This window comes from Humulus lupulus, chromosome 2 (assembly GCF_963169125.1).
Source record: "Humulus lupulus chromosome 2, drHumLupu1.1, whole genome shotgun sequence".
Classification (NCBI taxonomy): Eukaryota; Viridiplantae; Streptophyta; class Magnoliopsida; order Rosales; family Cannabaceae; genus Humulus; species Humulus lupulus.
This window is the reverse complement of record NC_084794.1, coordinates 161923183-161940406: the sequence shown is the minus strand read 5'-3', so window position 1 is coordinate 161940406 and position 17224 is coordinate 161923183. Positions and strand designations below refer to the sequence as shown.

Here is a 17224-nt window from a genome sequence, read left to right as displayed (position 1 = left end):
TCTTTCTTTTCATGTGTACCTGCATTTGGTTATACCGATGAGAGCCATAGTGATCATGATTTGTGCATGTTGTTGTTTCACGACCTAGTCTCTGTGTCATCATAGGTAGATCAGGTGTCCACTCACCTGTAGGTGTAAAGACCTAGCATCTGTATACAGGAAGTGTTGTGAGCCCCTCTTATGGTGGTTATCAGGTCCGGCTATCCAGTTTAGGTTGTCAGTTTTTCTATGGTGGGTAACGGGAACTAGGGATCTAGTGGATGGTGTGATGTGCACTTGTAGCTATGCTCTTATGATTATTTGTGGTTTCTCTCTATTTTGGGTTATACATGATCATGTATATTTTGTTTTCAAAGCTAACCATGCAAGGGTTTTATTTAACTTTTTGAGTCCTATGATATTAGTTGCTTTCCTACTGGGCTTTATAAGCTCACCCCCTATATCTCTCCCATTCCAGGAACCTAGTGACGCGATTGTGGATAAGGTGAATTGTTGGTGAAGCTAATGTGTTTAGCGCCATAGTCCTATCTTTTGAACATTATATATGTATTTCATTTGGAACCTATCGGTCTGTATATCTATGTTAGCTATGTAATAGTTAGAAATGAAGAATGGTGGATGCCAAGTATTATTTTAGGTGTTTTATGACTTATTAAATTTAACTGTTTGTTGACTACATAACTGTGGGGATATTATTGTTCTATGTATTAGGATAAATGATCCTGCTTTTATCCCTAATATTTTCATATATAATTATAGGAGTTATTCCATTGTTTTGACTTATAATTATAGTAATATTTAATATAAATTAAAGGATCATTTATAAAGACTATTTTCCACCGAGAGTCAAAGTTTGACCTTTGACCACCCAAGTTATGGATATTACAATTCTGCCACAGCCTAGGGCTCGGGTTGTGACATGCTCAACCACCACAACTAGGGTATCTCAGAGGAACTAGGGTCAAACCCTATTTTACCGCTTAGGTCGGCTGGTTGTAAATTTTTAATTGTAATTAACCTTTTTGAATGATAGTTTGGGATCCCAGGTATGGAAGTAAACATTTTAGTGAAACGTTTATTCCTTTTGACCAAAAGATTTAACCCTAAACCATGAATCACATTTAGTTACACAGTTATGGCCAAATGACTTTTTTAGTGAGTTTAGCACTATTTAAAATATACAGTGTAGCAGTCCTTGATTAGGAGGATGTAACACAAGGTGTCACCTCCTTAGAAAGTGAAGCACCCAGGGATCCCCGTCTCAAGTGTGATCCCAAAGGCGGGAGAATGACATCAAAGGATGCCATGACAAACTTCCTCTTCAGGATAGTGGAAGATGATTGAGGAGCTACAAAGTTAAACTAGTCACCTGCCACCGATAACGGGACATGCGAGATAACATCATATGTGGATCCGCCATCCATTGGCTCCTCACCCACATTGGTCGAGGACCTCAAGCATGAATAATCCTCTAAATCCACCTTGACCTTGTCCTCCTTATCCATCAGGTCACTCTCAGAACAACAGTTATCCTCATCGTCATCTGGTTCAAGATTCGGTGCCATGAACGAGACAAAACACAAGAAAATCAACTGGGAATCCTCCCCATATGGTGGCCCATGGCCTCTCCATACTGGGCTGCCAAAGGATGCCCCCAAGGGGCAAAGGTAGAGATGTGGTGAATAGAAGTACACATGCCTATAGAAGCATGCCAAGATTGATAGGGAGATTGGAAGGTCCTTGATTTGTCAGCGAAAGCTCGGGGAACGGAGGTGCCAGGTGTCACCTCCTTAGGAAGTGAAGTGCTCGGGGATCCCCATCTTAAGTGTGACCCCTAAGGCAGGAGAATGTCATCAAATGAGGACATGATAAAGTTCCTCTTCGGGATAGTGGAAGATGACAGAGAAGCTATCGAGTCAAACTCGTCACTTGCCACTAACAACGGGACTTGCAAGATAACGTCATCTGTGAATCTGCCATCCACTGCCTCCTCACCCACATTGGTCGAGGACCTCAAGCATGAATATTCCTCTAATCCACCTCGACGTCGTCCTCCATATCCATTAGGCCATTCTCAAAATAGCGGTAATCTTCATCATCATCGTTGCCATCCTCATACTCTGGTTTAGGATTCGAGGCCATGGATGAGACAGAACACAAGGAAATCGACTGGGAATCCTCCCTATATGGTGGCTCATGGCCTCTCCATACTGGGATGCCAAAGGATTCCCCCAAGGGGCGAAGGTAGGGACATGGCGAACAGAAGTACACATGCTTATAGAAGTATGCCTAGAGTGAGAGAAGGAGTGGGAGGTCCCTAATCTGTCAGCGGAAGCACAAGGGCCATACGTGCGAGGTGTCACCTCCTTAAGAAGTGAAGTGCCCGGGGATCCCCGTCTCAAGTGTGATCCCAGAGGCGAAATAATGTCATCAAAGGATGGCATGAAAAAGTTCCTCTTTGGGACAGTGGAAGACGACGGAGGAGCTACCAAGTCAAACTCATCACCTACCATCGACAACAGGAGTTGCAAGGTAACGTCATCCACTATTTTGCGATCCACTAGCTCCTCACCTACATTGGTCGAGGACCTCAAGCATGAGTATTCCTCTTAATTCACCTTGATGTCATCCTCTAAATCCATCAAGTCACTCTCAGAATAGTGGTAGTCCTCATCGTCATCCTCATACTCTAGTTCAGGATTCGAGGGCCTGGATGAGATGGAACATGTTGAAGAATGAAGTTGGTGGCTATTATTAAAGCAAAAGGGAGGACTGGTTGGAAAAGAATTGATGGAGACATTATTGGAAAGAATTTAAGCACACTAGTTGTTTCCTAGAATGTTTAATCACATTTTCAATCCTTGCAAGATTGGAAAGATCTAGAATAAAATATCCCTTTATTCAAACAAAAGATGATAATGGTCTAATATCTTTCCTTACCAAACATATCAGTAAGTAAAAGAGTACTATACCTGGTATTGATTCATTTCTTTTCTTCTACCATTAAGTATCTGCCTTGTGTTACTAAAACATTTTCCTTAAAAAATTCACAAATTGATATCCCCAGATATTAAGAAATAATGTAATTTTAGATACTTGTAAATTACATCCAAATTTTATAACAATAGTGTTATCAATTATAACTAAATGAAATTATATTATTTCAAATTGTGTAGTTGAAATTAGTAACATAATATTGTATATAACTTTTTAGCATGAGTATATTAGAATTACTATTAGAAGCCTAATTAAGATACACATGGTAGTATTGTAGGCTCCATAGCGGTGGAAACATTCCTATCACATTTTTCAGGACCAATGGTCACCACTGTTTCACCCTACATGTTGTGATTAAGATGTTAATTATCAGAAATCAAAATCATATGAGATAGAAAAACATTGGTTAGTTTAGAACTTTTATATAGCTCCTGTATGCACCCACCTTTGCAATATTTCTAAAATAAGTGGTGGTGTAATTTCCAGTAGGAAATAATGCCTCAATGAGATCTCCTAACACCAGTTGTGGCTGAGAAATTGCTCCATTGTACCAATCTAATCACATGAAAAGAGAAGTTCTAATGTTATACTATTTAAAAGTCAGTATATTTGGGATCCCAATCATATTCTTATTTAGTATTCTTTAGGGTTTAATTTAGAAGTTTTATAAATTGTAGAGTGAAGTACAAAATTAGTTTAAGTGGGAAGTAGTATAATTACCAAGAGTGTTTGAGTTAATAATTCTTTTATCATATCTCCATAAGCTTTCGTTGGTTAGGAAAGAGAAACAAGAATGATCTTCAACATTTGTGTTTTGGAGGAAGGTTGACAATTTGTAGAAAACTGGATCTGAAGCTATTGTTTCGTCAATAACCACATCCACAGTCTACAAGGACACCAACAATTTAAACAAAAAAGATCTTATTGAGTCAATTACTTAAATATATAAAAAGAAACAAGCACTAATATGTAATTATACATGTAATCAAAGTTCTCTTCATAAACTTAAACCATGAATAAATATGAAAAGAAAAACTATAATGTACATTTAGACATTTGAATTATATTTTAGTATATTTGGGCTACATAATAATTTCTTGAAAAAAGAGACAAACAAGACGATCTAACTTATCATACAATTAAAGTATGATACTTAATTTAACCTTATTACTTTTATTTATTTTTCAAATTATAACTAATAACACTGGTAAAATTTTATATGTAGTCCTCTCGACAACCTAAATTATAGAGTATAGCTATATCACGGACCATGATCCTATCACATATATCTTAACACATATGTAAGTCTCCCACATTTACGTAATTTTAAAATAATATGTAGCTCTCACTAAATATTCTAACAAGTGTTGACATCTTATTTTTGTAAGACCTATACAATAAAAATAAAACTAACCAATAAGTATATGCTAAATAGATTGATTTTTCTGTCTGAGTACATTAAATGATGTCATCCTTTGTACATGTTGGTTAGTGCATAGGATTTATTGTTTCTATTCACTTTAAAATTTTGTTTTTTTTTTTAAATATAGGGATAATTTGGTTAAATAATAATATGAATGTTTGAAATTAGCAAATAACTTCACTGATTTTACAATAAGTGAAACTTAACGTTGTTTATAGGTTGTATATAACTTTTGGGCGTTTTATGAAGTTGTAAAAATGCTGATTTATAAATAATTATTTTTATTATAGTTAGTTTGCAGATAAATATTTCTATTAAAGTCAATTTTACACTAGACTCGAGATACAAAGCTTATCCATTTTGCATCTGTAATTCTTTTTTTTCCCTATTCTTTTTAAACTTCATTGGTGATGATTCTCTGCCTAAATGAGTGATGGGGCATGGATAGGTATCATGTCCTATAATGTTAAATAGATTGGGGAGGGGATGCCAATCCCCACTAGGGTTGCTTAGGATCCAAACCAATCTAATTATTCCGAACCAATCCAATTACATAAAGTTTGATGTCCAATTACAATTGGATTGGATTTGAAAAGTTGGAAGCTTATTGGATTTGATCAGTTGGTGGATGAGACTGTGAAAATTCAATTAGGTACCGATCCAATCTAATTAAATTAATATATATTATTATATATGAATATATTTAATTGGATTGTTGTTGTTTTTGGATCTATATTAGCACTTTGGTGATGTTGTTGTTGTGTTCATATTTTATTACCATCTAAGTACTTTAGTTATTAGTTTGGATACATTAGTTTTAAATTTGATTGGTTGTGTTGTAAACTTAATATTTTAACTACTTAATGTTGTAATTTTAAGGATTTCCTTTAGTATTATTGCTAAATAGTGTTTAGTTTTTTTGCATGATTTCTTTTGTATGTATTTTTTTTAGTTGTTAACTTCTTTAATAATAAAATTTAGGTTTAAAGATAAAATAACCGATCAAATCCAATTATTTTATTTTGATGGCAAATATGATTGTATGGGATTGGTTAAGGGTAAAAAGGTAGGATGGGATGAGCACCCCTAATCCTCACCTCAAGGGGGGCTTTATTTATTTCTAATTTTCTAATTTTCTTTATTGTTTATTTTTAACATATAAAATATAAAATTTAAGAAATTTATGTTGTTTTACATAACATTTAATATTTTAGACTATAAATTATTATATAAAGATTTAAATGTTTAGCACTTGTGGATTATAATTGTGTATCTCTTCTTTAATTATTATTGTTGGTGGTGGTGTTGTTGTTGTTATTACATGGGATTTTCTCGCCCTGCTCTCGATGAGAAATGAGACGGAGATGGGGATTAACATTATATTACAAGAATGGAGATGGGGACAATTCCCTGCTAATTCGTCACCCATTTGACATCCTAATAAAAATTAGTAGCAAGACAATGAAACTTATTAGTGAGACTCTATAACATCATAACTATTAGTCTTTAATTTATCTTCTTCTATTAAATATATCTACTATAGTATAAACTACTTAAACATGCATCTTTTATGTGTATATAAAGTTGCAAAACTATAATAATATATGACATGGAAAACTATAAACATAATATAACTTACGCATAGGATGGCATGCAATTGTTCCAAATCATCATAATTGGAGATGTTGTAGTTGATTTTGTTGATAGAGTCATCAATGTTCTCTCCTCCTGCGTCTTCAACATACTGATTCAAAATTCATCAAACACTAAAATTAATAAATATTATGTTACTACATTTAATTATGTATTACTATTTGTATATTTCTCTTTAGTTAGCGTGATTAATTCCTATATTTAAGACTTAACGTTTTATTTTTATTTATATTCTTGAAATTGATTGACAATAATTATTTACAAAAAATAAATTATTGGAGTACCTTTAACTTAAATGTTTCTTTAGCAAATGACCATAATCCCTGTAAAAGATAGAAATCTTATCAATTATTGGTTAGTTAGATATGATATGTTCTAATTGAAATAAAATAAAGAACTGATACATTTAACAATATAAATATTTTTCGTATTACATATATGAGATTACAAAAGCTCACTATGATAGTACAGAAGTCCTAATAATAAATCAATAAAAAAGTATATTTATTTCTTAGAGATAATGAAATAGTTTTAAATTAAATTATTAGATTTAGCTATAAATAGTAATGTCTGACAAATATATACATATTAAACATTTAAATGTTTTCGGTTGTACTAAATTCAATCCAGTTTGTCATATTGAAAGTTAATTAATACCTAGATCTAGGTTAAAACAAGAGAAATAGACATCAATGCTCATTTTTTTTCTTCCAATTTCTTTCATTTGACTTTATTAAATTTAAAGTAAGACATATTTATGAGATGGGTAACCATGTTATATTATACTGATGTATTTTGAGTACATTGTTATACTCCATCCAGGCCACGATTGGTTTAAATGATGATTTCTTGCTTGAAGATACATTAGATAGGCATAGGTAATTTTGTTTAACCTGCAACAAAAGAAATCATTCATGAGTAAAAATAATAAATTGTAATTATATTACACAATAAATAGTATTTACATCATATTTGTTAGGATGTGTAAAGCTTGAAAAGTCTTATTACATTAGTATGATTTATGTAGAGTTTTTTTTATATGGGAAATCTCTTGTTGATAATCTTTCTTGCTCTCTAGCTTTATTATTTTTATCTGTGTTCATGTTAGGTAAATCATTAAGTAATTTTCTATCTTACACAAATCTATTATGTGATACTAAATAAATTATCAATTTATATATAACTAAATCATATAAATCACAAAGTAGAGCAAAGTAAAGTACGGCAATTTTATTTTATTCTTTTAAGTGCACAACATTGTTATCTTAAATATTATTTGGACTCTTCTTATTGGTGATTTAATGTATAATTTTTATGTAGTATATCCATAGGAAAAATATATTATGATAGTGTATGTTTTGTGCAATGTATAAGAACTTCATACTGTATCAATCAAATAGAATATTATATAGTTGGTAGAGTTTATATTTATTGTATTACATAATATAATGCCTAATTTCTATACAATATGGATTGTATTATGCAATATCGACAAAATAAGTTGTCTCATGCCATATATTATATAATTTATTTCTCACATTATATTATATAGCTCTCATCTATTTCTCTTGTTTTCTCTCTCATCAATTTCTCTTATACCATATTTTTATCTAATCACATTTTTTGTCATACTATCACTCATAATTTTCTCGCACTTCACTTTCTTTCTCACCATTTTTACTCTATCTATTTCCTCTGGGAATGACTTACAAATTAATTATATATAGAATCTAACCTAAGATAAATGAAATATGATTGTTTTATCTAATGATAATATAAGAAAAAAATTAAGTCAATATTTTGGTAACACAGGGTTGATAGACTCAATATTATTTGGTGATTATGTTAATAGCGATGTTGTATTTATTCAATAATACATAAAGAGCATTTTATGACAAACAAATCAAAGCTTGTCATAAAAAGCCTTTGATATTGAGCTAATGCTCGGTGTAAAATACCCTAACATTATAATAAGAGTTATGTTGTGAGTGATGTTGGATGTCATGTGGTTGGTAAAATTAAATCACACACACACACTTATTTTGGCCAAACAAGTATATGAACATTTTAACAGCTAGTAGATCTTAAGTATTTTGATCATCCTTTTTCATGTATAGTATTCAAGTTTGTACCACATATGACGAATCAATCGATTAATTTCACAATCATGATTCATGAGCAACTTATCATACAAATATTAAAAAAGAGAAAGTATTTCACTTGTGTGAGTTATTTTTCAATAAATATTTCATCATAAATCATATCTAAGATTACAAACACAAATACACAAAATGATTATAAAATAAATCTATCTCATTGCAAATGTATAAAGTGAGACCCAAATCTAGTTTTCAATTACATGAAAAACACAATCTTAGGAGAAATGATTCACCTATCATAAAAAAAATCTAAAAGTCGATTCATTTCAAACTAAAAAAATGTGTGTGTGTGTTGTTAACCATTGTATATAGTTAGCTTATATTCTGTTTTGGTTCTGTTACTTTTGTTAGAGGCTTAATTAATCTTGTTTAAGCAAAAAAATTAGTTTAGTCAGTTTCCTTTGTAATCCTCCTTTAGTATAAATAAAGTGATCGCATTACTTTGGTCCATTACAATTAATAACACTCTCTCGCGTTTCACTTTACACTTTAGATGGTATCAAATTCCAACGATACATTCTCACCAAAAACCCCTAGTTCTTGAAACTCTTTCTTGGTTCTTCCATGGTGGGTATAACAAGTGCTCTTGAATCCACTGTCCTTCTTGCAAAGTCTTCCACTACTCATGTTCATTCTCTACAACAGCAACAATTTATTGCTCTTTACTAGGACCTCAACCACGAGCTTGCAGTCCATCTTGATCGATCAAATTTCTTCCTCTGGTGAGCTCAAATGGAGAATTTCATCTGCGCTAATGGCATAGAAGATTTCCTCGACGACACTAATGTTGCTCCATCATAAAATCTTCCTGATATTTACGGTCTCAACCCTGAGTTTGTGCAATGAGGATGCAAGGATCACCTCATTCTATCCTGGATTTTTTCTTCTCTCTCGTCTGCGATTATGGCTCAGATCATGGGTTACAATTGTTAGGATTGGTTAAATATATAGTGAAAATTGTTCATGCACAAAGAGACACAAAAGCCATTACGATTTCACTAAAGTCAACATTAGCATTTAAACATTATCTTTTTGAATCCAAAGTGTTTTTTTTTTTTTTGGAGTATATAAGAGTACCCAAAATGTTTGGAGGCATTTGGAGATGTTTTGGGTCGATGTACGTGGTGACAGAGCAGAGGAGATGGTGTTGCGTGGCCTGTTGAGAGGCAATACATCGCCCACCAAATAAACATCCATATAGGTGATATATCGCCTGTTAGGAAACACAATCGCATGCATGTAACCGATGCATCGTTTGGGCCTTCTATACAGGACTGTACAATTATATGTCTTGGCTCCAGATCTTATTTCAAAATGCTCTAATGACATTGGTTAACACTAATGACGATCCCTACACTATTTAAGGGGTTCATATGAGATCTTGGTGAATTGATTACCCTCCACACTCTCTCTTTCTAAAACCCTATCTCTCTAACTCATTAAGATTACTAGTTTTTCTCCCAGATCTTCATCAAGAAAGCTTGACTTGTTTGAAGATTAAGGCTTGTTAATCCCAATCTTATTCCACCATTGTAGTAGCTTAAAGAAATCTTATAAGGGAGGTTAGGAATAGAGATTTTTGGACAATAATTCTAATTGTGTCCAACTTTTTTGCTGTCTCCATTGTTTCTCTCATAAAATCATAAATTCTGTGATTTTATGTAACTAGGGTTTTCACCACAAAGGTTATTTCTTCCTCTTACTGTAATTTGTGTTCTCTTCCATTAATTATATTGGTATATTATGATTAATTCTCATAAATTTCAATATACATATTGTTTTATAAGCCATATTTCTCAAATACTAGAGTTTTATATTCGTAAATTACTTATACCTAAAGTTCTAGAAATTCAAAACCTTAACCCCAAACACTATGGAAGAGAGTTCCTCAATCTCAGCCCTAAATTTCATGTCTCAAGATTTTGTGAGACTTGATCGCTTTGATTGCTCCAACTTCATTCATTGGCAAGACAAGATCAAATTTCTCCTCACATTTTGAAAGTATGCCACATCTTAGACAAGGACTTGAAGGTACTAGGTCCACCTAAGGACAATGATACTCAAGAAGTCATCAAGAAGAGGAAGAAACATGAACAAGATGAGCTCATATGTTGTGGCCACATCCTTAACACTCTCTCGTATAGCCTCTATGATCTATACACCAACACTACGTCGACGAAGGAAATGTGGGTGACACTTGAGAAGAATATCAAATCCGAAGAAGAAGGTACTAAGAAATTCCTTATAACTCAATACATTGAATTAAAAAATTTTGATGAAAAACCCCTAATTCCTCATGTGCATGAGTTGCAAATAACTGTGAAGGAGTTGTCTACATTAAAGATAACCTTTTCAGAGTCCTTTTTAGTGGGTGCTATAATAGCCAAGTTTCATCAATCATGGATGGGCTATAGAAAGAAGATACTTTATAAGAATGAGGAGATATCTTTGGAGGAAATCCTAAAGCATCTAAGGATTGAAGAGCAGTCTCGCTCTAGAGAGAAATGTATGGAAGAGTCCAATGGAGGGACATCCAAAGCTAATTCCATAGAGAAACCCTCTCAATCAAAAAGGAAAACTCACAAGAAACCTCGATTGAAGAATGACAACCACCTAGGCCAAAGGAATAATGAAGGGAAATTCAAGGGCACCAAATGCCCTTGCTTTGTTCGTGGTAAGAGTGGTCACTGGCTACGGAATGCAAATTATGAAAATCTACTAATTTTGGATCCAGAGTAAACACAACCGAAGAAGAGTTGGTTGTAACCTTGAGTGAGGTGAATACCATCCAAGGCAAAGTGCAAGGATGGTGGTATGACACATGTGCCACCATTCATGTAACTTATGATATAGGAATCTTCAAAACCTTTGAAGATACCATAGATAGCCATGAGATCCGAATGGAGAATAAGCATAGATCCAAAGTGATGTGCAAAGAGCAATGTGGATCTCTTCTTCACATCCAAAAATAAATCCTTCTTACTAATATTTTGTATGTACCAGATATAAGTAAAAGTCTTGTAAGTGGAAATTTCTTGAGAAAATCGGGCATCAAAGCATTGTTTGTGTTCGGTCAACTCATTTCGTCCAAGGAAAACAATTTTTTGGGAAAGGGGTATGCTTGTGATGATATGATAAAATTGTGTACACAGAACTCTAAAATTGACAATAATAATGCTACATCTTCATGTTATATGCTTGGTTTAAATTCTACTACTTTATGGCATAATATATTTGCTCACATAGGATATAGTACAATTAAAAGAACTGTTAGATGTGGTTTAATTGTATGTGATAATCTTGAGCATGATAAATGTGAATTATGTGTTAAATCTAAAATGGTTAAGAAACCTTATCCTAGTGTTGAAAGAGAAACTACGTTGTTAAATTTGATACATAGTGACTTGTGTGAATTAAATGGAATAATAACTAGAGGTGGACATAGGTACTTTATTACTTTTATTGATGATTGCTCTAGGTTCACATATGTTTACTTGCTTAAGAATAAGGATAAATCCTTTATCATGTTTAAAATCTAGAAATTCGAGGTTGAAAATCAATTGAAAAAGAATATCAAAGTAATAAGAAGTGATAAGGACGGTGAATACTTTTCCAATGAATTCAACTTGTTTTCTGAAGTGCATAGTATAATACATGAATGTATAGCCCCTTATACAACCCAAAAAAATGGTATAGTGGAAAGAAATAATTGAATAATTGTAGAAATGATAAATGCTATGCTTTTACATGCAAATTGGAGTTTTGTATTGTGGAGAGAAGCCTTACTATCCATTTGTCATATTCTAAACCTGATTCCTCTAAAGAATAATCAAATTTCTCCATATGAGATATGGAAAGGAAAGAGGTCCAACCATGGTTAAATCAAAGTGTGGAGGGTGCTGTGCTTATTGCAAGAGCACGAAACCTAAAAAGACCAAGTTGTGTTCTAGGGCGATAAGGTGTGTATTTGTATGTTATGCCTCAAATAGTAAAGCCTATAGACTATTAGACTTGGAGTCTAATGTCATAATTGAATAAGAAAAGTTTTGTTCTTTGAGAACTTGTTGTATAGTGACAACAAACCTCATGAACCTATCTCATTGGAAGGAACTCAAGAGGAGATACCTTCAAGGCTTATAGAGCAACCGTTATTGCTTAGGTTATCATGGAACAACCGGAACGGTTTGTTTTAAGAGGAAATGAATATAAGGTGTGTAGACTTGTTAAATCATTATATGGTTTAAAACAAGCACCTAAACAATGGCGTGAGAAGTTTTATGAAGCCATTATCTTGAATGGATTTAGACACAATGGTTCAAAAAAGTTCTTATAATCTAAGACTTGTAATGACTATATCATTCCAGTGTGTCTATATCTTGATGATACATTGATATTAAGTAATGGCATGAAAGGTATATTAGAAACAAAGAGATTTCTATCTTATACTTTTAAGATGAAATACCTTTGAGAGGTTGATACCATACTAGCTATCAAAGTGAGAAGAAATGTGAATAGATATGTCTTAGGTCAAGCTCACTATGTTGATAAGATGCTTGAAAAATTTTCTCATCTTAATATCAAAGAGGCAAACATGCCCTTTGATTCAAGTCAATTCAAGCTAGAAGCTTGAAAATAATGAAAGGAGAGCAGTGGCTTAATTAGAATATGCAAGAGCAATAGGGAGTTTAATGTATGCTGCACAATGTACAAGAGTCGTTATTGCATTTGCGGTTAGTAAACTAAGGAGGTTTACCAGCAATCCAAGTATGAAATAGTTGAAGGCCATAAAAAGAGTTCTTGCATACCTCAAAAGGACGAAAGAACTATACCTATAATATTCAAAGTTTCTAAAGATACTTGAAGGATATTCCATTGCTAGTTGGATATCCGGTGGAGGAGTTAATCTCTCTAATATCGATTGGGTGTTCAGTTTTGGTGGGGGTGCGGTTTCTTGAGGATCTAAGAAACAAACATGTATTTGTCACTCAACCATGGAGTCAAAGTTTGTAGTTCTAGCGGCAACCAAAAAAGAGGTCGAGTGGCTTAGAGGTCTCATGATGGAGATACCTTTAACTTTGGTTGATGTATTGACGATCTTGATACATTGTGATAATCAAGCCACATTTATTAGAGCACGCGGTAAGATATACAATGGGAAGTCTAGATATATAAGTCTAAGACATGACTACATGAGACAATTGATAGATGAAGGAGTCATATAAATATCGTATGTCGAATTGTGTGAGAACTTAGCAGATTCATTTACCAAACCTCTAGTGAAAGTTTTGGTTAGTTATACAAATGTAGGGAAGGCACTAAAACTCCGTGACAAATAGATTCTTCAATGATGGCAACCCAACTCAAAGTTCATTTACATTGAGTGTAGAATTCAAAGGGTAAGAACATGTTGTTCATAAATGAATAGTTAACAACATTAACGAATTAGAGTCCATTTAGAATAATTAATGTTGGTTGTTACTGGACATGAGGGTAAAGCCCTAAGCTTTTAATAAAATTCAGTTGAGTGCAACAAGAATCTCTAAAGGTTGCAAAGATGTTGTACGAATTTCACCTATGTGAATCTAGAGGTGGTGTCGTCTCTCAAGAGAGTATGAGTTTTCTCTCCAGATGGTTCATGAATGGATGAGCACAAAGCCATAAAAAGGTGCTAAGCGCGCAAAGTGTAAATACATGAGTAATTAGATAAAGGTGAGTGAGATACTACTGATTTTATCACTAGGAATACTCGATTCAATCATTTAAGACTACCAAGCATTTCAATAAAGCTTTGTAGTATTTTCACTAAGATAAAGTTCAAACTAATAGGTACATTATTTTATGCACTAATATCGTTTGGGCTAAAGAAGGAGGATGTATTTAACCAAGTGGGGGAATGTTAGGATTGGTTAAATAAATAGTGAAAATTGGTCATGCACAAAGAGGTGCAAAAACCATTATGATTTCACTAAAGTAAACATGAGCGGGTTGGCTTTTGTTGTAGGTATTTAAAAATTATATTTTTAGATCCAGAGTGTTTCTTTGGAGTATATAAGAGTACCCAAAAAGTTTGGAGGCATTTGGAGATGTTTTGAATCGATGTATAGGGTGACAAAGCATAGGTGATGGTGTGTTGCATGTTGATAAGAAATACATCACCCACCTAATAAACGTCCAGATAGGTGATGTATCGCTTGGTACAAGAAATACATCACGTGGGTCGTTCGTACAGGATCGTACATGTAAATGTTTTGGCTCCAAAACTTATTTTAAAATACTCTAATCTCATTGGTTAATACTAATGATAGTTCCTACACTATTTAAGGGGTTCATATGATCTTTTGGTTGATTTATCACTCCCCAATCTCCCTTTCTCTCTCTCTGAAACTTTTTCTCTCTCTAACTCATAAAGATTACTAGTTTTTTCCAAGATCTTCATCAAGAAAGCTTGACTTATTTGAAGACCAAGGCTTGTTAATCCCTATCCCATTCCATTATTGAAGTATCTTCAAGCAATCTCATAAGAGATTCTAGGAATAGAGAACTTTGGACAAAATTATAATTGTGTCAACCCTTTTTGCCATCTTCATTGTTCCTATGATAAAATCATAAATTCTATGATTTTATGTCACTAGGGTTTTCACCACAAAGGTCATTTCTTCCTCTTACTATAATTTGTGTTCTCTTCCATTAAGTATATTGTTATATTGTGATTAATTCTCGTAAACTTCAATATACATATTGTGTTATAAGCAATATTTCCAACAACACTATTAATACTACTGCTTGGACTACGCTCTAACATATCTACTCGTCTTCCTCAATTGCTCAAATAATGCAACTTCGTCTTTAGCTAAAAACCCTCAAGAAAAGAGGTTTGTCAATGATGGATTATATTCGTAAGGTTAAGAATCTTATCAACCAGTTAGTTGCAATTTTTGAACAAACTTCTGACGGGGGTTAAGTTCTTTACCTTCTTGATGGGATAAGCTCTTAATACAACTCCTTCATTGTCTCAGTGACTTCCAAATCTAAGGGCATCTCTTTTGAACAAGTCACCAACCTTCTTCTTGCCCATGAATCCAGACTTGAGCATCAAAATTCCATTGATGAGTCTTCCACAATTACGGCTAATGTTGCTTTTCAAAAATCTCAGAGTGATAAACCCCATTCTTATAATCGCCCAAGCTCTGGTTGTGGCAATTCTTCTAATTTTCCCATCCATGGTGGTTCAAATGGCTGAGACTCCAACAACAATGGGCCAAGAATAATTTTCCAAGTATGCCTTCACCTAGATCACAATGTGTGCAATTTCTATAGAAGGTCTGATCCCAACCTTCCTAATCCTTCAAACTCATTTGAGGCATCATCATTTATAGTTTTCGCAATAGTTGCCATCTCCAATACCTTGATTGATGAATTTTGATTGCTTGATTCTAGCACATCCCATCACCTCACCCCTAATCCCAATCAACTTGATTCAACCTCCCAATATACTGGTTCTGGCCTTGTTACTGTAGGTAATGGCCACCAACTTCCTATCACTTTTGTTGGTAACTCTGCTCTTCACACTAAACTCAATTCTTTTCAACTTCATAATGTATATCATATTCCCAACTGGTCTACCAATTTGCTCCCTGTCTCCAAATTTTGTCTTGATAATCATTTGTTCATAGAATTTCACTCATCTTCTTTCTTTACCAAGGACCTTCAGACGAGGAGAATCTTGCATCAAGGTACCCTTGACCGTGATCTTTACATTCTTCAAGTAGCGTCTCCCCTATAGACTTCCACTCCATCTTTTCCATCCAAGACAACATTTACAATCATCCTTCCTCAAGCTACATTAGACCTTCATTATACTATAGAATTTTCAAATGTACCTCACAATGTAGCAGCCATTTGGCATGTTCTCTTAGGCCATGTTAATATTGAAATATTAAATCAAGTTTTGAATAAATGTAAACTTTCATGTTGGTTTAATAAAACTAATGTTTGTTCCTCTTGTCAATTAGCCAAAAGTCTTAGACTTCATTTTTCTTTATCTTCATCTCATGCATATTCCCCTCTTTTACTAATACATACTGACTTATGGGGACCTTCTCCCATTACTGCTATTAATGGTTCAAGATATTTCATACTCTTTCTTGATGACTACTCTCGTTTTTCATGGATATACCCTTTAACCACCAAAGATCAAACTCTTAATGCAATTAAAAAGTTTAAAACTTTAGTTGAGAATCTGTTTTCTACCACCATCAAAGAGGTTCAATCTGACAATGGTGGTGAATTTAAATCATTCATTCCTTATCTAAATACTTCTGGAATTAATCAAAGATTTTCATGTCCTTGCACTTTTCCTCAAAATGACCAAGCAGAACACAAATAAATATATGTTGTTGAAACATGTCTAGCTATGTTAGCTCATGCATCTTTACCACTCAAATATTGGTTTTATGCATTAAAATTGTTGTATTTACCATCAGTACCCTTCCCACTAAAATTTTGGAAGTTATTTCCCCATTTCAACAACTTTATCACTAATTCCCTGATTATACCTTTTTCAAACATTTGGGTGTTTATATTTCCCTTGTCTTAGGCCATATAATAGTCACAAACTTTAGTATAGGTCCACTTCTTGTATCTTTCTTGGTTACAGTCCAAATCACAAGGGTCATATTTCTCTTGATTACAACACTCATCGCATTTATACAAGTCGACATGTTGTTTTTGATGAATCCTCTTTTCCTTGTTTCACTTCCACTCCTGCACCAATTTCCTCCAATCCTTCACATTTTACTCCAACTATTATTCATGCCTCTATATATCTTATATGATCACCCCCCCCCCCCCCCCCCACCCCCATCTTCACCTACTATATCATCATCCCCAACCATTATACAACGTGTAGCCCTTCTTTTACAACCACCATCTGTATCACCTATCTCCCCTGTTATCCCACCACTTAATTTCGTAAACACAAAATCCCCCTACC

At 33.6% G+C, this 17224-nt stretch overlaps 1 protein-coding gene across 1 annotated transcript in view; it reads right to left on the bottom strand.

Moving 5' to 3' along the window:
* Positions 1–3068: 3068 nt before the first annotated feature.
* Positions 3069–17224, bottom strand: part of LOC133818667 (uncharacterized) — a 73661-nt gene continuing 59505 nt past the window's right edge. Inside the window, exons 6-11 of the mRNA XM_062251682.1 lie at positions 6877–6966; positions 6358–6396; positions 6060–6164; positions 3718–3883; positions 3443–3552; positions 3069–3338 (exon numbers count right to left, since the gene is read on the bottom strand). Of these exons, the coding sequence (XP_062107666.1) occupies positions 3249–3338; positions 3443–3552; positions 3718–3883; positions 6060–6164; positions 6358–6396; positions 6877–6966 (600 nt within the window). The 3' untranslated portion in view covers positions 3069–3248. The remainder of the gene's footprint in view (positions 3339–3442; positions 3553–3717; positions 3884–6059; positions 6165–6357; positions 6397–6876; positions 6967–17224) is intronic.